The 25126-nt window shown below is 37.8% G+C and overlaps 1 protein-coding gene across 24 annotated transcripts in view; it reads right to left on the minus strand.

Moving 5' to 3' along the window:
• Positions 1-25126, minus strand: part of LOC121639643 — a 68375-nt gene that overhangs the window by 6327 nt on the left and 36922 nt on the right. For 13 of the 24 annotated variants that reach the window (XM_041985013.1, XM_041985024.1, XM_041985018.1 and 10 more), the window contains 15 exons: positions 22776-23228; positions 22403-22648; positions 21075-21317; positions 19721-20173; positions 19346-19591; positions 18059-18301; positions 16781-17233; positions 10426-10671; positions 9099-9341; positions 7747-8199; positions 7372-7617; positions 6082-6324; positions 4804-5256; positions 4432-4677; positions 2396-2638 (listed from right to left, as the gene is read on the minus strand). In XM_041985013.1, coding sequence (XP_041840947.1) covers positions 2396-2638; positions 4432-4677; positions 4804-5256; positions 6082-6324; positions 7372-7617; positions 7747-8199; positions 9099-9341; positions 10426-10671; positions 16781-17233; positions 18059-18301; positions 19346-19591; positions 19721-20173; positions 21075-21317; positions 22403-22648; positions 22776-23228 — 4710 coding nt within the window. Of the gene's footprint in view, positions 1-2395; positions 2639-4431; positions 4678-4803; positions 5257-6081; positions 6325-7371; positions 7618-7746; positions 8200-9098; positions 9342-10425; positions 10672-10798; positions 11252-16408; positions 16655-16780; positions 17234-18058; positions 18302-19345; positions 19592-19720; positions 20174-21074; positions 21318-22402; positions 22649-22775; positions 23229-25126 lie in introns of all 24 variants that reach the window. The other 11 variants (XM_041985009.1, XM_041985011.1, XM_041985012.1 and 8 more) reach the window with 11 other exon arrangements.

The raw sequence follows: 25126 nt of genomic DNA on the forward strand, positions 1-25126 counted from the left end.
TTTAAGATTTATCAAAGGCTGCGCACGCACATCCTACGCCTGTTTCCGTTTAGACATCAGAATCAACTGTAACGTGATTTGGGAACCCCTTTCCACGCCCACATTATGGCTATAAATGGTCAGGTGGACGCCTATGATACATATTCATCACCTCATTCCCATGATGACTCGGGAGGGAAGAAGAGGGAAGAAGTGGAATTTTTCGAGGTGTGTGACAGAGATCCTGATGGAACATGTTGACAAAGGTAAAAATGTTTAATTGGTGGGCACGGCATGGGTATTACTTGTGTCAAAAAGGCAGAATAGTGGCAGATGCTGTCATCACATTGACAGAAAGCAAAACACACCAGAGGTATCGGAGCATGCGGCTGGATATCTCATTTGGTAGAGCATCCGTCTCCCTTCTGGGAGACTGAAGTTCGATTCCTAGAGTGGTGAATCGCTTTGGAGAAAAACGTCGGCTAAATGACAGTAATGATGCCGGTAATTTAGTAACATATTTTAATTTATAAAATAAATCTGTACAGATAAATCTGAGATTGGTAGCACTAGCAGTGTATTTAGTGTTAAAATAATTTTCCTTTCTAGTTGCTGGGTGCTCCATCTGGGTGGGCGGTGCAGAGAGACACAATCACTGCTATTAACCAGACAAGGAGTTGTGGGAAATAAAGACGTCTTGACAGAAATTGGGACAACAATAAAAAAAAACTTTGTGTAAGAATAAATAAATAAAAGAAATCCACCTCTTGTGTGTTTCATTAGCTTTGCATCATTTCTAGACCTCCAGCCTCCAGTCTGCGTCCTGCTCTGCTGGAATGACTTTCTGACATGTTGGCAGCAGACTGTCCACCTTATTTAGCTAAATGTATTTTATAACATGTAAAATTTGTTTCACAATGACAGAACATATTTTAGTGGTTGAGGTTCTTATTAATATCATTTCCATTTTTCCTGAACATCCTGTATCTGTCCCCCCACCCCCGAATGTGTGGTCTTAATTACTATCAAATGTGCGTCTTTATTTATTTCTGCAAACAGCTTTAATATCGAACATGTGGTGTGAAAGGTAATAGCGGATTATGCAAAATGTCTCACATTTCATTTCCTTGATTTTATTCTGTACCGTTGGTGTTGCAGTTTCCTGTTTTTCCATATTCTGTGCGTACACCTAGGTCAGAGTTTGCATGGAGGCAGGAACATTTTCAAGTTTGGTTTTCATAAATCCTAAAATTATAAAGTTGATTGTATTTGGCATGTGCACCCTATTCTCTACATAGTGCCCTATATGGGGCTCACGCCAATTTATAGGAGTGTCCAAATGTCCACAGAGAAAAAAATAGTCCACTCAAAATTACCCACAATGCATCTTGAAAAGTAGTGAGCATCGATGGTCACTAGACGGGTCAATATAGACCACAATGCATTGCGGGCAGAAGCTTAACATGGCGCAAGGAGGCGAAAAAAATTGAGCAGCGCAAAATGACCTATAAGCAAAATAAAAATATTCACACACAACTTTGGATTGGATTTGGAATGACATCTTGTAGAGTGTTGTGGTCGCCATGGTGACGGCTCATAGTCACATGGTCTGCAGCGAGGAAAAAATAGGGAGCTTCATGTCCGAATCGCCAAGAGAATGAATGCACTATGTAGTGTGCTATATAGTTGTAGTTGACCCTGGTGGTTTGTAAGCCTTTTAAATTCCCTGTTTGTTAGTGTACACGATTGTGTTTGATTGAAGACAAGAGACACTCTCACCTTTGAGTACTGGTTCTGAGTTTGGTTTATGAGATTTTGGTTCACTAATTAGGAGTCATGTTTGTATACTTGGTTTTATAGATAATTTAAGTTACGTTCTCATTATGAGGCGTTTTGTGGAAATTGATAAGGTTAATTTGTATTTATTTTGTGTTTGTATTTATACAGATAGAAGTTGTTGTTTAGAAGAAGTGGATTATTTCCCTTCATAGAGTTAATTGTACTTGTAATTGTTTCCTAATTAAGGACACCTTTTGTTAAATATTCTTTTGAATTCTCCAGACATGATTCATTACCTGTAATAGGACACCTTTTGTTAGTTATTGTGTTTATTTCTTTGTTTGAACCCGAGGTTTGTTTAATAAATTATTGTTGTATATCATCTTGTTGGTCTGGCTTGTTTTGTTATCGACTCCGTCACCCCTGGTTAAAGAGAAGGTCTTAACAGCGCAGCCATAACTTGACGCACACGCCACCGGTATATTTCTGGTGGAAGAGCCCTCTCCTATTTTTTCTTTATCTTCAAGACACATCTGTACTTCCTCTTACTGCCAAACATATTGACATAATTTCATGACCTATTTTTTTTCACCCTGAGATATATTAGTACAATTTTAAGTCAAGAGAATCATCTTACCAGTAAGCTGTAGTCCACTGCTTCTGATGTTCTCAAACACAGAGAAGAGAGTGAATGTGTATGTAGTCCCAGCAGTGAGAAATGAGACTGTGTAAGTTACTGGTCCAACTGGTGGATTTATATTTGTTTCTGTGCCATTAACACTGAGAACAAAGCTGATGTTGTTGTTCACTTTATTCCACTGCAGAGTGATACTGTTCGGATTTTTTCCTGATGATGTGAAGTTTGCAGCATTTAGAGGAGCTGAGGCAGAAAAGAGAGCAGGGTTAAATGACACAAATACCCATCAAAAGTTTAATTAAAAAGCCAAAACGAACATATTCAAAACAGAAGCCCTGAGTGGAAACAGTCAAAATATGTTAAGATAAAAACAAAAACTGCTGAAGCATCTAAAACTTTTTTGTCCTTTTTTTATGGACATATAAGAATGTCTTCTCACACAATGTAACACTGCTGAGATCTACACTCAATAAACTAGAGACCTCCATATAACAAGAATAATATAAACTGACCACAGTTATACAAAAAAAAAAAAAAAAAAGAGGATGATTTGCTCTAAAAAGGAAGACTGAGTCTTTATTCCCCTAATGTTATCTTTCTCCTATATCTAAGACAAAGGAGCGCTGTAGAAACGGCTGCTGCCTCAGTATGCCTGATCCTGTTTGTGTCATATGTTGTTACTGTCTAGTCTTGGACGGGTTGTACTGGAAACACAAATTTCCCTGAGGATTTCCAAAGGGGTTAATAAAGTATTTCTGATTCTGATTCTGAAATGTAATCTGTGTTTCTACATTTTGCAGTATAAAAACAAAAAATCACACTGATTTGTGCAAAAAATATTTTACTATTGGTGTCATACAGTTACTGTGTTAATAGTAGGGGAGACTGTCTCTATTTAGCTGTGTTTCAAGCACGTTATTTGTGTTAATGTTGTAGTTGTTAGCTAAATGAAGAGCTAGGTCATGGACAATGTACTTAGGGACAGTTGTAACACGCTTCACACTACAATCTACTCACGTGGACCAAACCGATGTTAGTTATTAAGATTTTAGTGTAGTTTAGATACTTTAAAGACAGAACTTTTGTAATGTTCCTAGTAAAGCTCCTCCCCATTAACTGCTAATCCAGCATCCATCTTATATCCTATCTGTACTGTGAGCTCTCTTCAGCAACAAAAGCCTGTTGCATATTGTATTCTATGTTTGTTTTTACTGTATTAAGACATGGAATCAGAAAACACACATATGTTGTGCCTGTTTTGTCCCTTTCTCTCTTTCTCTTCCTCTCTTCCTCCAATAATGTCTTCTTGTGTTTCTTTGCTGAATCATCCCCGGCACACATTCAAAAATGTCCGGTGTGTTTATATCAGTTTGCTAGCGTGTGAAGCAAAACATTTGATGTCCAGGATGAAAAAGTAGTTTAGTTATTTCTCCGCCTCGGGACGACTTCTGGGCAACGACAACTTTCAGAAACTGGTTTAAAATTTACGCCGTTCATCTTTAACTTCTATGCTGTGGGACCACAACATTTTTGTTTAAAAGTTTTAAATAAAAAGCTTTCAGTATCTTAAGTCATTACCATGCTCCTTATTTCATAATGTTACATTTCACCCCAAGGCAAGACCCTGACTATTGGGTCAGTTGTAACATTTCATTCCTTATGTTTGAGATCAAGCTGTCCATTTTCTGTTTGGGCTGCACAGGCAATTTCAAAGTCATTTATCAGCAGTCACTTAAAGCTAGTTTGCATAGCCTTTTGAACACACTGGGTTAAAAGATTTCGAAGATAAAGACAGAAATGTCAAAATTGTTACAACTGTCCCCGGTCTCCCCTACTTATATTTTCCTTTCCAGTTGTTAAAGACACAATCTGAAGGGAAAGTTACACTTAAAAACATCCAACACTTTTGTCTGCTGCTTGGAAACCACAGCTGATGTACATTTGGAATTAACAGTCTCTCTGATTTCAGTTAAATTATCACACAAACACTTGGAAAGTCACCAGGAATGTTATATGGATCAAGTGAGACATCTTACCAGTAACAGCTGTAAGTTTTACTCTACTGTATCTGACGTTGTCAGACACATAGAAGAGAGTGAATGTGTATTTAGTCCCAGCAGTGAGAGATGAGACTGTGTGAGTTACTGTTCCATTTCCGTCTGGTGCAGTGATGTTTGTCTCTGTACCATTAAACTGGAGAACAAAGCTAACATTGTTGTTGACTTTATTCCACTGCAGAGTGATACTGGTCTCATTTTGTGCTGCTGGTCGGAACATTAGCTCTAAAAACAGTAAAAAGCAAATAAAAGGTATTTTAATGCTAAAAAAATGTATTGTTCTCTTTCTATTCATGAGAAGAAAGAAGAATTATTTAGAAAGCATTCAAGCTATAGAAAACTGAACAATACCTGCACAATATGCCGTGCCGTAGTAGGATGGTCTCTGAAGTTTGTAGACATAGTAATCAGAGCAGAGTTTGACCTGGATGGTCTGTGGGGTAAAATAACAGCAGGTACTACCCACAGTAGCACACACAGTCCGACTTACTACATAATCTGACTGTGTGGGATGAGGTCCTGTTATCCACATCGGATAATAAGTTCCACATCGGTTTGCTTCTATACATCTCTCTGGGATTTGAGCACTGTTTTGATTGAGAAACAGCCGATACCAGCCTTGCCAGTTAATATAATAACTGTCCCAGTAGTAATTTGAAACGTATGTGTTATTTACTGAGCGCCAGTCATCATTCAGTGAGGTGTAGTTCTGACAGGGGTCGACACATTGCTGTATTCCATTAAAAGTGATGCAATCCTGGCCAGAAGGACAACCTAGCTGTACGCAGGTGGGGGGTAGTTCCTCTTCATTTCATTCAACATGAGGAATTAGAAAAGATATTGTTAGCAAGTCTGAAAATGTTAAGAACAATATCTAAAGCTGAATACTCAGGTGTGATCACCTAGAATTGGCTTTTGAGTTACAGGTCAGTCTTAGAGACCTGAGAGGAGGTTGGAGGACTCACTTATCTCCCTCTACTAACTACCACACAGTTTATAACATATACAGTGTTTACTGTAACCTGATTAACTGGTAACTAGTAGTTTTTAAGGGTAACCTAGTGTTTGTTTCCATTCTCTTTTTCTCTTGTTTTCATTAGTTCATGAAGGTCAGTTACTGTATTTAACATCATTTTAATGGGTTATCTCTTACATGCCAAAATAGTTCAATTTATTTTGTTATTGTTGCTTTTGCCCATCTTGACATAAACCAAACTCCTTTTAGACCTTGTGATCATTTGTCTCTGGTAAAAATAATTTCTATATTGTTACACCTGAACAAGGTTTGTGGCCTGGAGAAGATGGTCTTTGTTCATGTTGTGTCTTGTCCACTCCTAGACGGGGATAATATTCTTCCTACAAGAACAACTTGTTTTCAGTCCTCATCCTGACCAGGTTCTCTGTATCCTTGATGACCAAGAATTCTCTTCTCTATTTTTAGCGATCTGCCACCTCTTCTCCATAATCTCTGCTATCTGGTCTCTAAGAGTCCTCTCCTATAAATTCTTTTTTCTTCAAGAAACATCTAAACTTCCTCTAACTGCCAAACATATTGACATAATTTGAAGTGTTTTTTTTTTTCACCCTGAGATGTTTTACTTAAACTTTACGTCAAGAGAATCATCTTACCAGTAAGTTGTAGTCCACTGCTCCTGATGTTCTCAAACACAGAGAAGAGAGTGAATGTGTATGTAGTTCCAGCAGTGAGAAATGAGACTGTGTAAGTTACTGGTCCAACTGGTGGACTTATATTTATTTCTGTGCCATTAACACTGAGAACAAAGCTGATGTTGTTGTTCACTTTATTCCACTGCAGAGTGATACTGGTCTGAGATTTTCCTGATAATGTGAAGTTTGCAGCATTTAGAGGAGCTGAGGCAGAAAAGAGAGCAGGGTTAAATGACACAAATACCCATCAAAAGTTTGATTAAAAAGCCAAAATAAACATATTCAAAACAGAAGCCCTGAGTGGAAACAGTCAAAATACGTTAAGATAAAAACAAAAACTGCTGAAGCACCGAAAACTTTTTTGTCCTTTTTTTATGGACATATAAGAATGTCTTCTCACACGATATAACACTGCTGAGATCTACACTCAATAAACTAGAGACCTCCATATAACAAGAATAATATAAACTGACCACAGTTATACACAAAAAAAAAGAGAAAGATTTGCTGTAAAAAGGAAAACTGAGTCTTTTGATGTAATCTGTGTTTCTACATTTTGCAGTATAAAAACAAAAAATCACACTGATTTGTTCAAAAAATATTTTACTATTGGTGTCATACAATTACTGTGTTAATAGTAGGGGAGACTGTGTTTGTTTAGCTGTGTTTCAAGCACATTTTTTGTGGTAATTTTTTATTTGTTAGCTGTATGACAAGCTAGGTCATGGACAATGTACTTAGGGACAGTTGTAACACGCTTCACGCTGCTTTCTACTCACGTGGACTAAACCGATGTTAGTGATTAAGTTTTTAGTGTAATTTAAATACTTTAAAGGCAGAACCTTTGCAATGTTCCTAGTGAAGCGCCTCCCCATTAACGGCTAATCCAGCATCCATCTTATATCCTATCTGTACTGTGAGCTCTCTTCAGCAGCAAAAGCCTGTTGCATATTGTATTCTACGTTTGTTTTTACTGTATTAAGACATGGAATCAGAAAACACCCATATGTTGTGCCTGTTTTGTCTTCTTGTGTTTCTTTGCTGAATCAGCCTCGGCACACATTCAAAAACGTCCGGTGTGTTCATATCAGTTTGCTAGCATGTGAAGCTAAACATTCGATGTCCAGGATGAAAAAGTAGTTTAGTTATTTCTCAGCATCAGGACGACTTCTTCCTGACTTCAGTTTAATTAACACACAAACACTTGGAAAGTCACCAGGAATGTTACATGAATCAAGTCAGACATCTTACCAGTAACAGCAGTGAGTTGTACTCTATTGTATCTGACGTTGTCAGACACATAGAAGAGAGTGAATGTGTATTTAGTCCCAGCAGTGAGAGATGAGACTGTGTGAGTTACTGTTCCATTTCCGTCTGGTGCAGTGATGTTTGTCTCTGTACCATTAAACTGGAGAACAAAGCTAACGTTGTTGTTGACTTTATTCCACTGCAGAGTGATACTGGTCTCATTTTGTGCTGCTGGTCGGAACATTTGCTCTAAAAACAGTAAAAAGCAAAAAAAAAAAGGTATTTTAATGCTAAAAAAATGTATTGTTCTCTTTCTATTCATGAGAAGAAAGAAGAATTATTTAGAAAGCATTCAAGCTATAGAAAACTGAACAATACCTGCACAATATGCCGTGCCGTAGTAGGATGGTCTCTGAAGTTTGTAGACATAGTAATCAGAGCAGAGTTTGACCTGGATGGTCTGTGGGGTAAAATAACAGCAGGTACTACCCACAGTAGCACACACAGTCCGATTTACTACATAATCTGACTGTGTGGGATGAGGTGCTGTTATCCACATCGGATAATAAGTTCCACATCGGTTTGCTTCTATACATCTCTCTGGGATTTGAGCACTGTTTTGATTGAGAAACAGCCGATACCAGCCTTGCCAGTTAATATAATAACTGTCCCAGTAGTAATTTGAAACGTATGTGTTATTTACTGAGCGCCAGTCATCATTCAGTGAGGTGTAGTTCTGACAGGGGTCGACACATTGCTGTATTCCATTAAAAGTGATGCAATCCTGGCCAGAAGGACAACCTAGCTGTACGCAGGTGGGGGGTAGTTCCTCTTCATTTCATTCAACATGAGGAATTAGAAAAGATATTGTTAGCAAGACTGAAAATGTTAAGAACAATATCTAAAGCTGAATAGACAGGTGTGATCACCTAGGATTGGCTTTTGAGTTACAGGTCAGTCTTAGAGACCTGAGAGGAGACCGGAGGACTCACTTATCTCCCTCTACTAACTACCACACAGTTTATAACATATACAGTGTTTACTGTAACCTGATTAACTGTTAACTAGTAGTTTCTAAGGGTAACCTAGTGTTTGTTTCCATTCTCTTTTTCTCTTGTTTTCATTAGTCCATGAAGGTCAGTTACTGTATTAAACATTATTTTAATGGGTTATCTCTTACATGCCAAAATAGTTCAATTTATTATGTTATTGTTGCTTTTGCCCATCTTGAAATAAACCAAACTCCTTTTAGACCTTGTGATCATTTGTCTCTGGTAAAAATAATTTTTCTATTGTTACACCTGAACAGAGTTTGTGGCCTGGAGAAGATGGTCTTTGTTCATGTTGTGTCTTGGCCACTCCTAGACGGGGATAACACTAGCTAATTAATCAATGATCCCTCCCCCTTTGTTAATAATATTAATAAAAAATCTCATTCCTTTTATCTATCATTCTTCCTACAAGAACAACTTGTTTTCAGTCCTCATCCTGACCAGGTCCTCTGCATCCTTGATGACCAAGAATTCTGTTCTCTATTTTTAGCGATCTGCCACCTCTTCTCCATAATCTCTGCTATCTGGACTCTAAGAGTCCTCTCCTATAAATTCTTTTTTCTTCAAGAAACATCTAAACTTCCTCTAACTGCCAAACATATTGACATAATTTGAAGTGTTTTTTTTTTCCACCCTGAGATGTTTTACTTAAACTTTACGTCAAGAGAATCATCTTACCAGTAAGTTGTAGTCCACTGCTCCTGATGTTCTCAAACACAGAGAAGAGAGTGAATGTGTATGTAGTTCCAGCAGTGAGAAATGAGACTGTGTAAGTTACTGGTCCAACTGGTGGATTTATATTTATTTCTGTGCCATTAACACTGAGAACAAAGCTGATGTTGTTGTTCACTTTATTCCACTGCAGAGTGATACTGGTCTGAGATTTTCCTGATAATGTGAAGTTTGCAGCATTTAGAGGAGCTGAGGCAGAAAAGAGAGCAGGGTTAAATGACACAAATACCCATCAAAAGTTTGATTAAAAAGCCAAAATAAACATATTCAAAACAGAAGCCCTGAGTGGAAACAGTCAAAATACGTTAAGATAAAAACAAAAACTGCTGAAGCACCGAAAACTTTTTTGTCCTTTTTTATGGACATATAAGAATGTCTTCTCACACGATATAACACTGCTGAGATCTACACTCAATAAACTAGAGACCTCCATGTAACAAGAATAATATAAACTGACCACAGTTATACACAAAAAAAGAGCAAGATTTGCTGTGAAAAGGAAAACTGAGTCTTTTGATGTAATCTGTGTTTCTACATTTTGCAGTATAAAAACAAAAAATCACACTGATTTGTGCAAAAAATATTTTACTATTGGTGTCATACAATTACTGTGTTAATAGTAGGGGAGACTGTGTTTGTTTAGCTGTGTTTCAAGCACATTTTTTGTGGTAATCTTTTATTTGTTAGCTGTGTGACAAGCTAGGTCATGGACAATGTACTTAGGGACAGTTGTAACACGCTTCACGCTGCTTTCTACTCACGTGGACTAAACCGATGTTAGTGATTAAGTTTTTAGTGTAATTTAAATACTTTAAAGGCAGAACCTTTGTAATGTTCCTAGTAAAGCGCCTCCCCATTAACGGCTAATCCAGCATCCATCTTATATCCTATCTGTACTGTGAGCCCTCTACAGCAACAAAAGCCTGTTGCATGTTGTATTCTATGTTTGTTTTTACTGTATTAAGACATGGAGACAGAAAACACACATATGTTGTGCCTGTTTTGTCCTTTTCTCTCTTTCTATTCCTCTCTTCCTCCAATAATGTCTTCTTGTGTTTCTTTGCTGAATCAGCCTCGGCACACATTCAAAAACGTCCAGTGTGTTTATATCAGTTTGCTAGCATGTGAAGCTAAACATTCGATGTCCAGGATGAAAAAGTAGTTTAGTTATTTCTCAGCATCAGGACGACTTCTTCCTGACTTCAGTTTAATTAACACACAAACACTTGGAAAGTCACCAGGAATGTTACATGAATCAAGTGAGACATCTTACCAGTAACAGCAGTGAGTTGTACTCTACTGTATCTGACGTTGTCAGACACATAGAAGAGAGTGAATGTGTATTTAGTCCCAGCAGTGAGAGATGAGACTGTGTGAGTTACTGTTCCATTTCCGTCTGGTGCAGTGATGTTTGTCTCTGTACCATTAAACTGGAGAACAAAGCTAACGTTGTTGTTGACTTTATTCCACTGCAGAGTGATACTGGTCTCATTTTGTGCTGCTGGTCGGAAAATTTGCTCTAAAAACAGTAAAAAGCAAATAAAAGTTATTTTAATGCTAAAAAAAATGTACTGTTCTTTTTATATTCATGAGAAGAAAATTTAATTATTTAGAAACCATTCAAGCTATAGAAAACTGAACAATACCTGCACAATATGCCGTGTAGTAGGAGGATGGTCTCTTAAGTTTGTAGACATAGTAATCAGAGCAGAGTTTGACCTGGATGGTCTGTGGGGTAAAATAACAGCAGGTACTACCCACAGTAGCACACACAGTCCGATTTACTATACCATCTGACTGTGTGGGATGAGGTCCTGTTATCCACATCGGATAATAAGCTCCACATCGGTTTGCTTCTATACATCTCTCTGGGATTTGAGCACTGTTTTGATTGAGAAACAGCCGATACCAGCCTTGCCAGTTAATATAATAATAGTCCCAGTAGTAATATGAAACGTATGTGTTATTTACTGAGCGCCAGTCATCATTCAGTGAGGTGTAGTTCTGACAGGGGTCGACACATTGGTCTATTCCATTAAAAGTGATGCAATCCAGACCAGAAGGACAACCTAGCTGTACACAGCTGGGGGGTAGTTCCTCTTCATTTCATTCAACATGAGGAATTAGAAAAGATATTGTTAGCAAGTCTGAAAATGTTAAGAACAATATCTAAAGCTGAATAGTCAGGTGTGATCACCTAGGATTGGCCTTTGAGTTACAGGTCAGTCTTAGAGACCTGAGAGGAGGCCGGAGGACTCACTTATCTCCCTCTACTAACTACCACACAGTTTATAACATATACAGTGTTTAATGTTACCTGATTAACTGGTAACTAGTAGTTTCTAAGGGTAACCTAGTGTTTGTTTCCATTCTCTTTTTCTCTTGTTTTCATTAGTCCATGAAGGTCAGTTACTGTATTAAACATTATTTTTAATGGGTTATCTCTTACATGCCAAAATAGTTTAATTTATTATGTTATTGTTGCTTTTGCCCATCTTGAAATAAACCAAACTCCTTTTAGACCTTGTGATCATTTGTCTCTGGTAAAAATAATTTTTATATTTTTACACCTGAACAAGGTTTGTGGCCTGGAGAAGATGGTCTTTGTTCATGTTGTGTCTTGACCACTCCTAGACGGGATAACACCAGCTAATTAATCAATGATCCCCTCCCTTTGTTAATTAAAAAAACAACAAACATAATTCAAGAAAAAGCAACTTTTTTTCAGCCCTCATCCTGACCAGGGGTCTTTTATCAAACTGTATGTAGCAAAGCAAACTACAGGTGGCGTCAGCTGTGCAAAAAGGAAATGCTGTGCACTTCAACTTTAAGATTTATCAAAGGCTGCGCACGCACATCCTACGCCTGTTTCCGTTTAGACATCAGAATCAACTGTAACGTGATTTGGGAACCCCTTTCCACGCCCACATTATGGCTATAAATGGTCAGGTGGACGCCTATGATACATATTCATCACCTCATTCCCATGATGACTCGGGAGGGAAGAAGAGGGAAGAAGTGGAATTTTTCGAGGTGTGTGACAGAGATCCTGATGGAACATGTTGACAAAGGTAAAAATGTTTAATTGGTGGGCACGGCATGGGTATTACTTGTGTCAAAAAGGCAGAATAGTGGCAGATGCTGTCATCACATTGACAGAAAGCAAAACACACCAGAGGTATCGGAGCATGCGGCTGGATATCTCATTTGGTAGAGCATCCGTCTCCCTTCTGGGAGACTGAAGTTCGATTCCTAGAGTGGTGAATCGCTTTGGAGAAAAACGTCGGCTAAATGACAGTAATGATGCCGGTAATTTAGTAACATATTTTAATTTATAAAATAAATCTGTACAGATAAATCTGAGATTGGTAGCACTAGCAGTGTATTTAGTGTTAAAATAATTTTCCTTTCTAGTTGCTGGGTGCCCCATCTGGGTGGGCGGTGCAGAGAGACACAATCACTGCTATTAACCAGACAAGGAGTTGTGGGAAATAAAGACGTCTTGACAGAAATTGGGACAACAATAAAAAAAAACTTTGTGTAAGAATAAATAAATAAAAGAAATCCACCTCTTGTGTGTTTCATTAGCTTTGCATCATTTCTAGACCTCCAGCCTCCAGTCTGCGTCCTGCTCTGCTGGAATGACTTTCTGACATGTTGGCAGCAGACTGTCCACCTTATTTAGCTAAATGTATTTTATAACATGTAAAATTTGTTTCACAATGACAGAACATATTTTAGTGGTTGAGGTTCTTATTAATATCATTTCCATTTTTCCTGAACATCCTGTATCTGTCCCCCCACCCCCGAATGTGTGGTCTTAATTACTATCAAATGTGCGTCTTTATTTATTTCTGCAAACAGCTTTAATATCGAACATGTGGTGTGAAAGGTAATAGCGGATTATGCAAAATGTCTCACATTTCATTTCCTTGATTTTATTCTGTACCGTTGGTGTTGCAGTTTCCTGTTTTTCCATATTCTGTGCGTACACCTAGGTCAGAGTTTGCATGGAGGCAGGAACATTTTCAAGTTTGGTTTTCATAAATCCTAAAATTATAAAGTTGATTGTATTTGGCATGTGCACCCTATTCTCTACATAGTGCCCTATATAGGGCTCACGCCAATTTATAGGAGTGTCCAAATGTCCACAGAGAAAAAAATAGTCCACTCAAAATTACCCACAATGCATCTTGAAAAGTAGTGAGCATCGATGGTCACTAGACGGGTCAATATAGACCACAATGCATTGCGGGCAGAAGCTTAACATGGCGCAAGGAGGCGAAAAAAATTGAGCAGCGCAAAATGACCTATAAGCAAAATAAAAATATTCACACACAACTTTGGATTGGATTTGGAATGACATCTTGTAGAGTGTTGTGGTCGCCATGGTGACGGCTCATAGTCACATGGTCTGCAGCGAGGAAAAAATAGGGAGCTTCATGTCCGAATCGCCAAGAGAATGAATGCACTATGTAGTGTGCTATATAGTTGTAGTTGACCCTGGTGGTTTGTAAGCCTTTTAAATTCCCTGTTTGTTAGTGTACACGATTGTGTTTGATTGAAGACAAGAGACACTCTCACCTTTGAGTACTGGTTCTGAGTTTGGTTTATGAGATTTTGGTTCACTAATTAGGAGTCATGTTTGTATACTTGGTTTTATAGATAATTTAAGTTACGTTCTCATTATGAGGCGTTTTGTGGAAATTGATAAGGTTAATTTGTATTTATTTTGTGTTTGTATTTATACAGATAGAAGTTGTTGTTTAGAAGAAGTGGATTATTTCCCTTCATAGAGTTAATTGTACTTGTAATTGTTTCCTAATTAAGGACACCTTTTGTTAAATATTCTTTTGAATTCTCCAGACATGATTCATTACCTGTAATAGGACACCTTTTGTTAGTTATTGTGTTTATTTCTTTGTTTGAACCCGAGGTTTGTTTAATAAATTATTGTTGTATATCATCTTGTTGGTCTGGCTTGTTTTGTTATCAACTCCGTCACCCCTGGTTAAAGAGAAGGTCTTAACAGCGCAGCCATAACTTGACGCACACGCCACCGGTATATTTCTGGTGGAAGAGCCCTCTCCTATTTTTTCTTTATCTTCAAGACACATCTGTACTTCCTCTTACTGCCAAACATATTGACATAATTTCATGACCTATTTTTTTTCACCCTGAGATATATTAGTACAATTTTAAGTCAAGAGAATCATCTTACCAGTAAGCTGTAGTCCACTGCTTCTGATGTTCTCAAACACAGAGAAGAGAGTGAATGTGTATGTAGTCCCAGCAGTGAGAAATGAGACTGTGTAAGTTACTGGTCCAACTGGTGGATTTATATATGTTTCTGTGCCATTAACACTGAGAACAAAGCTGATGTTGTTGTTCACTTTATTCCACTGCAGAGTGATACTGTTCGGATTTTTTTCCTGATGATGTGAAGTTTGCAGCATTTAGAGGAGCTGAGGCAGAAAAGAGAGCAGGGTTAAATGACACAAATACCCATCAAAAGTTTAATTAAAAAGCCAAAACGAACATATTCAAAACAGAAGCCCTGAGTGGAAACAGTCAAAATATGTTAAGATAAAAACAAAAACTGCTGAAGCATCTAAAACTTTTTTGTCCTTTTTTTATGGACATATAAGAATGTCTTCTCACACGATACAACACTGCTGAGATCTACACTCAATAAACTAGAGACCTCCATATAACAAGAATAATATAAACTGACCACAGTTATACAAAAAAAAAAAAAAAAAAGAGGATGATTTGCTCTAAAAAGGAAGACTGAGTCTTTATTCCCCTAATGTTATCTTTCTCCTATATCTAAGACAAAGGAGCGCTGTAGAAACGGCTGCTGCCTCAGTATGCCTGATCCTGTTTGTGTCATATGTTGTTACTGTCTAGTCTTGGACGGGTTGTACTGGAAACACAAATTTCCCTGAGGATTTCCAAAGGGGTTAATAAAGTATTTCTGATTCTGATTCTGAAATGTAATCTGTGTTTCTACATTTTGCAGTATAAAAACAAAAAATCACACTGATTTGTGCAAAAAATATTTTACTATTGGTGTCATACAGTTACTGTGTTAATAGTAGGGGAGACTGTCTCTATTTAGCTGTGTTTCAAGCACGTTATTTGTGTTAATGTTGTAGTTGTTAGCTAAATGAAGAGCTAGGTCATGGACAATGTACTTAGGGACAGTTGTAACACGCTTCACACTACAATCTACTCACGTGGACCAAACCGATGTTAGTTATTAAGATTTTAGTGTAGTTTAGATACTTTAAAGACAGAACCTTTGCAATGTTCCTAGTGAGGCGCCTCCCCATTAACGGCTAATCCAGCATCCATCTTATATCCTATCTGTACTGTGAGCTCTCTTCAGCAACAAAAGCCTGTTGCATGTTGTATTCTGTTTGTTTTTACTGTATTAAGACATGGAATCAGAAAACACACATATGTTGTGCCTGTTTTGTCCCTTTCTCTCTTTCTCTTCCTCTCTTCCTCCAATAATGTCTTCTTGTGTTTCTTTGCTGAATCATCCCCGGCACACATTCAAAAACGTCCGGTGTGTTTATATCAGTTTGCTAGCGTGTGAAGCAAAACATTTGATGTCCAGGATGAAAAAGTAGTTTAGTTATTTCTCCGCCTCGGGACGACTTCTGGGCAACGACAACTTTCAGAAACTGGTTTAAAATTTACGCCGTTCATCTTTAACTTCTATGCTGTGGGACCACAACATTTTTGTTTAAAAGTTTTAAATAAAAAGCTTTCAGTATCTTAAGTCATTACCATGCTCCTTATTTCATAATGTTACATTTCACCCCAAGGCAAGACCCTGACTATTGGGTCAGTTGTAACATTTCATTCCTTATGTTTGAGATCAAGCTGTCCATTTTCTGTTTGGGCTGCACAGGCAATTTCAAAGTCATTTATCAGCAGTCACTTAAAGCTAGTTTGCATAGCCTTTTGAACACACTGGGTTAAAAGATTTCGAAGATAAAGACAGAAATGTCAAAATTGTTACAACTGTCCCCGGTCTCCCCTACTTATATTTTCCTTTCCAGTTGTTAAAGACACAATCTGAAGGGAAAGTTACACTTAAAAACATCCAACACTTTTGTCTGCTGCTTGGAAACCACAGCTGATGTACATTTGGAATTAACAGTCTCTCTGATTTCAGTTAAATTATCACACAAACACTTGGAAAGTCACCAGGAATGTTATATGGATCAAGTGAGACATCTTACCAGTAACAGCTGTAAGTTTTACTCTACTGTATCTGACGTTGTCAAACACATAGAAGAGAGTGAATGTGTATTTAGTCCCAGCAGTGAGAGATGAGACTGTGTGAGTTACTGTTCCATTTCCGTCTGGTGCAGTGATGTTTGTCTCTGTACCATTAAACTGGAGAACAAAGCTAACATTGTTGTTGACTTTATTCCACTGCAGAGTGATACTGGTCTCATTTTGTGCTGCTGGTCGGAACATTAGCTCTAAAAACAGTAAAAAGCAAATAAAAGGTATTTTAATGCTAAAAAAATGTATTGTTCTCTTTCTATTCATGAGAAGAAAGAAGAATTATTTAGAAAGCATTCAAGCTATAGAAAACTGAACAATACCTGCACAATATGCCGTGCCGTAGTAGGATGGTCTCTGAAGTTTGTAGACATAGTAATCAGAGCAGAGTTTGACCTGGATGGTCTGTGGGGTAAAATAACAGCAGGTACTACCCACAGTAGCACACACAGTCCGATTTACTACATAATCTGACTGTGTGGGATGAGGTCCTGTTATCCACATCGGATAATAAGTTCCACATCGGTTTGCTTCTATACATCTCTCTGGGATTTGAGCACTGTTTTGATTGAGAAACAGCCGATACCAGCCTTGCCAGTTAATATAATAACTGTCCCAGTAGTAATTTGAAACGTATGTGTTATTTACTGAGCGCCAGTCATCATTCAGTGAGGTGTAGTTCTGACAGGGGTCGACACATTGCTGTATTCCATTAAAAGTGATGCAATCCTGGCCAGAAGGACAACCTAGCTGTACGCAGGTGGGGGGTAGTTCCTCTTCATTTCATTCAACATGAGGAATTAGAAAAGATATTGTTAGCAAGTCTGAAAATGTTAAGAACAATATCTAAAGCTGAATACTCAGGTGTGATCACCTAGAATTGGCTTTTGAGTTACAGGTCAGTCTTAGAGACCTGAGAGGAGGTTGGAGGACTCACTTATCTCCCTCTACTAACTACCACACAGTTTATAACATATACAGTGTTTACTGTAACCTGATTAACTGGTAACTAGTAGTTTTTAAGGGTAACCTAGTGTTTGTTTCCATTCTCTTTTTCTCTTGTTTTCATTAGTTCATGAAGGTCAGTTACTGTATTTAACATCATTTTAATGGGTTATCTCTTACATGCCAAAATAGTTCAATTTATTTTGTTATTGTTGCTTTTGCCCATCTTGACATAAACCAAACTCCTTTTAGACCTTGTGATCATTTGTCTCTGGTAAAAATAATTTCTATATTGTTACACCTGAACAAGGTTTGTGGCCTGGAGAAGATGGTCTTTGTTCATGTTGTGTCTTGTCCACTCCTAGACGGGGATAATATTCTTCCTACAAGAACAACTTGTTTTCAGTCCTCATCCTGACCAGGTCCTCTGTATCCTTGATGACCAAGAATTCTCTTCTCTATTTTTAGCGATCTGCCACCTCTTCTCCATAATCTCTGCTATCTGGACTCTAAGAGTCCTCTCCTGTAAATTCTTTTTTCTTCAAGAAACATCTAAACTTCCTCTAACTGCCAAACATATTGACATAATTTGAAGTGTTTTTTTTTTTCACCCTGAGATGTTTTACTTAAACTTTACGTCAAGAGAATCATCTTACCAGTAAGTTGTAGTCCACTGCTCCTGATGTTCTCAAACACAGAGAAGAGAGTGAATGTGTATGTAGTTCCAGCAGTGAGAAATGAGACTGTGTAAGTTACTGGTCCAACTGGTGGATTTATATTTATTTCTGTGCCATTAACACTGAGAACAAAGCTGATGTTGTTGTTCACTTTATTCCACTGCAGAGTGATACTGGTCTGAGATTTTCCTGATAATGTGAAGTTTGCAGCATTTAGAGGAGCTGAGGCAGAAAAGAGAGCAGGGTTAAATGACACAAATACCCATCAAAAATTTGATTAAAAAGCCAAAATAAACATATTCAAAACAGAAGCCCTGAGTGGAAACAGTCAAAATACGTTAAGATAAAAACAAAAACTGCTGAAGCACCGAAAACTTTTTTGTCCTTTTTTATGGACATATAAGAATGTCTTCTCACACGATATAACACTGCTGAGATCTACACTCAATAAACTAGAGACCTCCATATAACAAGAATAATATAAACTGACCACAGTTATACACAAAAAAAAGAGAAAGATTTGCTGTAAAAAGGAAACTGAGTCTTTTGATGTAATCTGTGTTTCTACATTTTGCAGTATAAAAACAAAAAATCACACTGATTTGTTCAAAAAATATTTTACTATTGGTGTCATACAATTACTGTGTTAATAGTAGGGGAGACTGTGTTTGTTTAGCTGTGTTTCAAGCACATTTTTTGTGGTAATTTTTTATTTGTTAGCTGTATGACAAGCTAGGTCATGGACAATGTACTTAGGGACAGTTGTAACACGCTTCACGCTGCTTTCTACTCACGTGGACTAAACCGATGTTAGTGATTAAGTTTTTAGTGTAATTTAAATACTTTAAAGACAGAACCTTTGCAATGTTCCTAGTGAAGCGCCTCCCCATTAACGGCTAATCCAGCATCCATCTTATATCCTATCTGTACTGTGAGCCCTCTACAGCAGCAAAAGCCTGTTGCATATTGTACTCTATGTTTGTTTTTACTGTATTAAGACATGGAATCAGAAAACACCCATATGTTGTGCCTGTTTTGTCTTCTTGTGTTTCTTTGCTGAATCAGCCTCGGCACACATTCAAAAACGTCCGGTGTGTTCATATCAGTTTGCTAGCATGTGAAGCTAAACATTCGATGTCCAGGATGAAAAAGTAGTTTAGTTATTTCTCAGCATCAGGACGACTTCTTCCTGACTTCAGTTTAATTAACACACAAACACTTGGAAAGTCACCAGGAATGTTACATGAATCAAGTGAGACATCTTACCAGTAACAGCTGTAAGTTTTACTCTACTGTATCTGACGTTGTCAGACACATAGAAGAGAGTGAATGTGTATTTAGTCCCAGCAGTGAGAGATGAGACTGTGTGAGTTACTGTTCCATTTCCGTCTGGTGCAGTGATGTTTGTCTCTGTACCATTAAACTGGAGAACAAAGCTAACGTTGTTGTTGACTTTATTCCACTGCAGAGTGATACTGGTCTCATTTTGTGCTGCTGGTCGGAACATTTGCTCTAAAAACAGTAAAAAGCAAAAAAAAAAAGGTATTTTAATGCTAAAAAAATGTATTGTTCTCTTTCTATTCATGAGAAGAAAGAAGAATTATTTAGAAAGCATTCAAGCTATAGAAAACTGAACAATACCTGCACAATATGCCGTGCCGTAGTAGGATGGTCTCTGAAGTTTGTAGACATAGTAATCAGAGCAGAGTTTGACCTGGATGGTCTGTGGGGTAAAATAACAGCAGGTACTACCCACAGTAGCACACACAGTCCGATTTACTACATAATCTGACTGTGTGGGATGAGGTGCTGTTATCCACATCGGATAATAAGTTCCACATCGGTTTGCTTCTATACATCTCTCTGGGATTTGAGCACTGTTTTGATTGAGAAACAGCCGATACCAGCCTTGCCAGTTAATATAATAACTGTCCCAGTAGTAATTTGAAACGTATGTGTTATTTACTGAGCGCCAGTCATCATTCAGTGAGGTGTAGTTCTGACAGGGGTCGACACATTGCTGTATTCCATTAAAAGTGATGCAATCCTGGCCAGAAGGACAACCTAGCTGTACGCAGGTGGGGGGTAGTTCCTCTTCATTTCATTCAACATGAGGAATTAGAAAAGATATTGTTAGCAAGACTGAAAATGTTAAGAACAATATCTAAAGCTGAATAGACAGGTGTGATCACCTAGGATTGGCTTTTGAGTTACAGGTCAGTCTTAGAGACCTGAGAGGAGACCGGAGGACTCACTTATCTCCCTCTACTAACTACCACACAGTTTATAACATATACAGTGTTTACTGTAACCTGATTAACTGTTAACTAGTAGTTTCTAAGGGTAACCTAGTGTTTGTTTCCATTCTCTTTTTCTCTTGTTTTCATTAGTCCATGAAGGTCAGTTACTGTATTAAACATTATTTTAATGGGTTATCTCTTACATGCCAAAATAGTTCAATTTATTATGTTATTGTTGCTTTTGCCCATCTTGAAATAAACCAAACTCCTTTTAGACCTTGTGATCATTTGTCTCTGGTAAAAATAATTTTTCTATTGTTACACCTGAACAGAGTTTGTGGCCTGGAGAAGATGGTCTTTGTTCATGTTGTGTCTTGGCCACTCCTAGACGGGGATAACACTAGCTAATTAATCAATGATCCCTCCCCCTTTGTTAATAATATTAATAAAAAATCTCATTCCTTTTATCTGTCATTCTTCCTACAAGAACAACTTGTTTTCAGTCCTCATCCTGACCAGGTCCTCTGCATCCTTGATGACCAAGAATTCTGTTCTCTATTTTTAGCGATCTGCCACCTCTTCTCCATAATCTCTGCTATCTGGACTCTAAGAGTCCTCTCCTATAAATTCTTTTTTCTTCAAGAAACATCTAAACTTCCTCTAACTGCCAAACATATTGACATAATTTGAAGTGTTTTTTTTTTTTCCACCCTGAGATGTTTTACTTAAACTTTACGTCAAGAGAATCATCTTACCAGTAAGTTGTAGTCCACTGCTCCTGATGTTCTCAAACACAGAGAAGAGAGTGAATGTGTATGTAGTTCCAGCAGTGAGAAATGAGACTGTGTAAGTTACTGGTCCAACTGGTGGATTTATATTTATTTCTGTGCCATTAACACTGAGAACAAAGCTGATGTTGTTGTTCACTTTATTCCACTGCAGAGTGATACTGGTCTGAGATTTTCCTGATAATGTGAAGTTTGCAGCATTTAGAGGAGCTGAGGCAGAAAAGAGAGCAGGGTTAAATGACACAAATACCCATCAAAAATTTGATTAAAAAGCCAAAATAAACATATTCAAAACAGAAGCCCTGAGTGGAAACAGTCAAAATACGTTAAGATAAAAACAAAAACTGCTGAAGCACCGAAAACTTTTTTGTCCTTTTTTTATGGACATATAAGAATGTCTTCTCACACGATATAACACTGCTGAGATCTACACTCAATAAACTAGAGACCTCCATGTAACAAGAATAATATAAACTGACCACAGTTATACACAAAAAAAGAGCAAGATTTGCTGTGAAAAGGAAAACTGAGTCTTTTGATGTAATCTGTGTTTCTACATTTTGCAGTATAAAAACAAAAAATCACACTGATTTGTGCAAAAAATATTTTACTATTGGTGTCATACAATTACTGTGTTAATAGTAGGGGAGACTGTGTTTGTTTAGCTGTGTTTCAAGCACATTTTTTGTGGTAATCTTTTATTTGTTAGCTGTGTGACAAGCTAGGTCATGGACAATGTACTTAGGGACAGTTGTAACACGCTTCACGCTGCTTTCTACTCACGTGGACTAAACCGATGTTAGTGATTAAGTTTTTAGTGTAATTTAAATACTTTAAAGGCAGAACCTTTGTAATGTTCCTAGTAAAGCGCCTCCCCATTAACGGGTAATCCAGCATCCATCTTATATCCTATCTGTACTGTGAGCCCTCTACAGCAACAAAAGCCTGTTGCATATTGTATTCTATGTTTGTTTTTACTGTATTAAGACATGGAGACAGAAAACACACATATGTTGTGCCTGTTTTGTCCTTTTCTCTCTTTCTATTCCTCTCTTCCTCCAATAATGTCTTCTTGTGTTTCTTTGCTGAATCAGCCTCGGCACACATTCAAAAACGTCCGGTGTGTTTATATCAGTTTGCTAGCATGTGAAGCTAAACATTCGATGTCCAGGATGAAAAAGTAGTTTAGTTATTTCTCAGCATCAGGACGACTTCTTCCTGACTTCAGTTTAATTAACACACAAACACTTGGAAAGTCACCAGGAATGTTACATGAATCAAGTGAGACATCTTACCAGTAACAGCAGTGAGTTGTACTCTACTGTATCTGACGTTGTCAGACACATAGAAGAGAGTGAATGTGTATTTAGTCCCAGCAGTGAGAGATGAGACTGTGTGAGTTACTGTTCCATTTCCGTCTGGTGCAGTGATGTTTGTCTCTGTACCATTAAACTGGAGAACAAAGCTAACGTTGTTGTTGACTTTATTCCACTGCAGAGTGATACTGGTCTCATTTTGTGCTGCTGGTCGGAAAATTTGCTCTAAAAACAGTAAAAAGCAAATAAAAGTTATTTTAATGCTAAAAAAAATGTACTGTTCTTTTTATATTCATGAGAAGAAAATTTAATTATTTAGAAACCATTCAAGCTATAGAAAACTGAACAATACCTGCACAATATGCCGTGTAGTAGGAGGATGGTCTCTTAAGTTTGTAGACATAGTAATCAGAGCAGAGTTTGACCTGGATGGTGTGTGGGGTAAAATAACAGCAGGTACTACCCACAGTAGCACACACAGTCCGATTTACTATACCATCTGACTGTGTGGGATGAGGTCCTGTTATCCACATCGGATAATAAGCTCCACATCGGTTTGCTTCTATACATCTCTCTGGGATTTGAGCACTGTTTTGATTGAGAAACAGCCGATACCAGCCTTGCCAGTTAATATAATAATAGTCCCAGTAGTAATATGAAACGTATGTGTTATTTACTGAGCGCCAGTCATCATTCAGTGAGGTGTAGTTCTGACAGGGGTCGACACATTGGTCTATTCCATTAAAAGTGATGCAATCCAGACCAGAAGGACAACCTAGCTGTACACAGCTGGGGGGTAGTTCCTCTTCATTTCATTCAACATGAGGAATTAGAAAAGATATTGTTAGCAAGTCTGAAAATGTTAAGAACAATATCTAAAGCTGAATAGTCAGGTGTGATCACCTAGGATTGGCCTTTGAGTTACAGGTCAGGCTTAGAGACCTGAGAGGAGGCCGGAGGACTCACTTATCTCCCTCTACTAACTACCACACAGTTTATAACATATACAGTGTTTACTGTAACCTGATTAACTGTTAACTAGTAGTTTCTAAGGGTAACCTAGTGTTTGTTTGCATTCTCTTTTTCTCTTGTTTTCATTAGTCCATGAAGGTCAGTTACTGTATTAAACATTATTTTTAATGGGTTATCTCTTACATGCCAAAATAGTTTAATTTATTATGTTATTGTTGCTTTTGCCCATCTTGAAATAAACCAAACTCCTTTTAGACCTTGTGATCATTTGTCTCTGGTAAAAATAATTTTTATATTTTTACACCTGAACAAGGTTTGTGGCCTGGAGAAGATGGTCTTTGTTCATGTTGTGTCTTGACCACTCCTAGACGGGATAACACCAGCTAATTAATCAATGATCCCCTCCCTTTGTTAATTAAAAAAACAACAAACATAATTCAAGAAAAAGCAACTTTTTTTCAGCCCTCATTCTGACCAGGGGTCTTTTATCAAACTGTATGTAGCAAAGCAAACTACAGGTGGCGTCAGCTGTGCAAAAAGGAAATGCTGTGCACTTCAACTTTAAGATTTATCAAAGGCTGCGCACGCACATCCTACGCCTGTTTCCGTTTAGACATCAGAATCAACTGTAACGTGATTTGGGAACCCCTTTCCACGCCCACATTATGGCTATAAATGGTCAGGTGGACGCCTATGATACATATTCATCACCTCATTCCCATGATGACTCGGGAGGGAAGAAGAGGGAAGAAGTGGAATTTTTCGAGGTGTGTGACAGAGATCCTGATGGAACATGTTGACAAAGGTAAAAATGTTTAATTGGTGGGCACGGCATGGGTATTACTTGTGTCAAAAAGGCAGAATAGTGGCAGATGCTGTCATCACATTGACAGAAAGCAAAACACATCAGAGGTATCGGAGCATGCGGCTGGATATCTCATTTGGTAGAGCATCCGTCTCCCTTCTGGGAGACTGAAGTTCGATTCCTAGAGTGGTGAATCGCTTTGGAGAAAAACGTCGGCTAAATGACAGTAATGATGCCGGTAATTTAGTAACATATTTTAATTTATAAAATAAATCTGTACAGATAAATCTGAGATTGGTAGCACTAGCAGTGTATTTAGTGTTAAAATAATTTTCCTTTCTAGTTGCTGGGTGCTCCATCTGGGTGGGCGGTGCAGAGAGACACAATCACTGCTATTAACCAGACAAGGAGTTGTGGGAAATAAAGACGTCTTGACAGAAATTGGGACAACAATAAAAAAAAACTTTGTGTAAGAATAAATAAATAAAAGAAATCCACCTCTTGTGTGTTTCATTAGCTTTGCATCATTTCTAGACCTCCAGCCTCCAGTCTGCGTCCTGCTCTGCTGGAATGACTTTCTGACATGTTGGCAGCAGACTGTCCACCTTATTTAGCTAAATGTATTTTATAACATGTAAAATTTGTTTCACAATGACAGAACATATTTTAGTGGTTGAGGTTCTTATTAATATCATTTCCATTTTTCCTGAACATCCTGTATCTGTCCCCCCACCCCCGAATGTGTGGTCTTAATTACTATCAAATGTGCGTCTTTATTTATTTCTGCAAACAGCTTTAATATCGAACATGTGGTGTGAAAGGTAATAGCGGATTATGCAAAAATGTCTCACATTTCATTTCCTTGATTTTATTCTGTACCGTTGGTGTTGCAGTTTCCTGTTTTTCCATATTCTGTGCGTACACCT

The sequence above is a fragment of the Melanotaenia boesemani genome, chromosome 5 (assembly GCF_017639745.1).
Source record: "Melanotaenia boesemani isolate fMelBoe1 chromosome 5, fMelBoe1.pri, whole genome shotgun sequence".
Lineage (NCBI taxonomy): Eukaryota > Metazoa > Chordata > Actinopteri > Atheriniformes > Melanotaeniidae > Melanotaenia > Melanotaenia boesemani.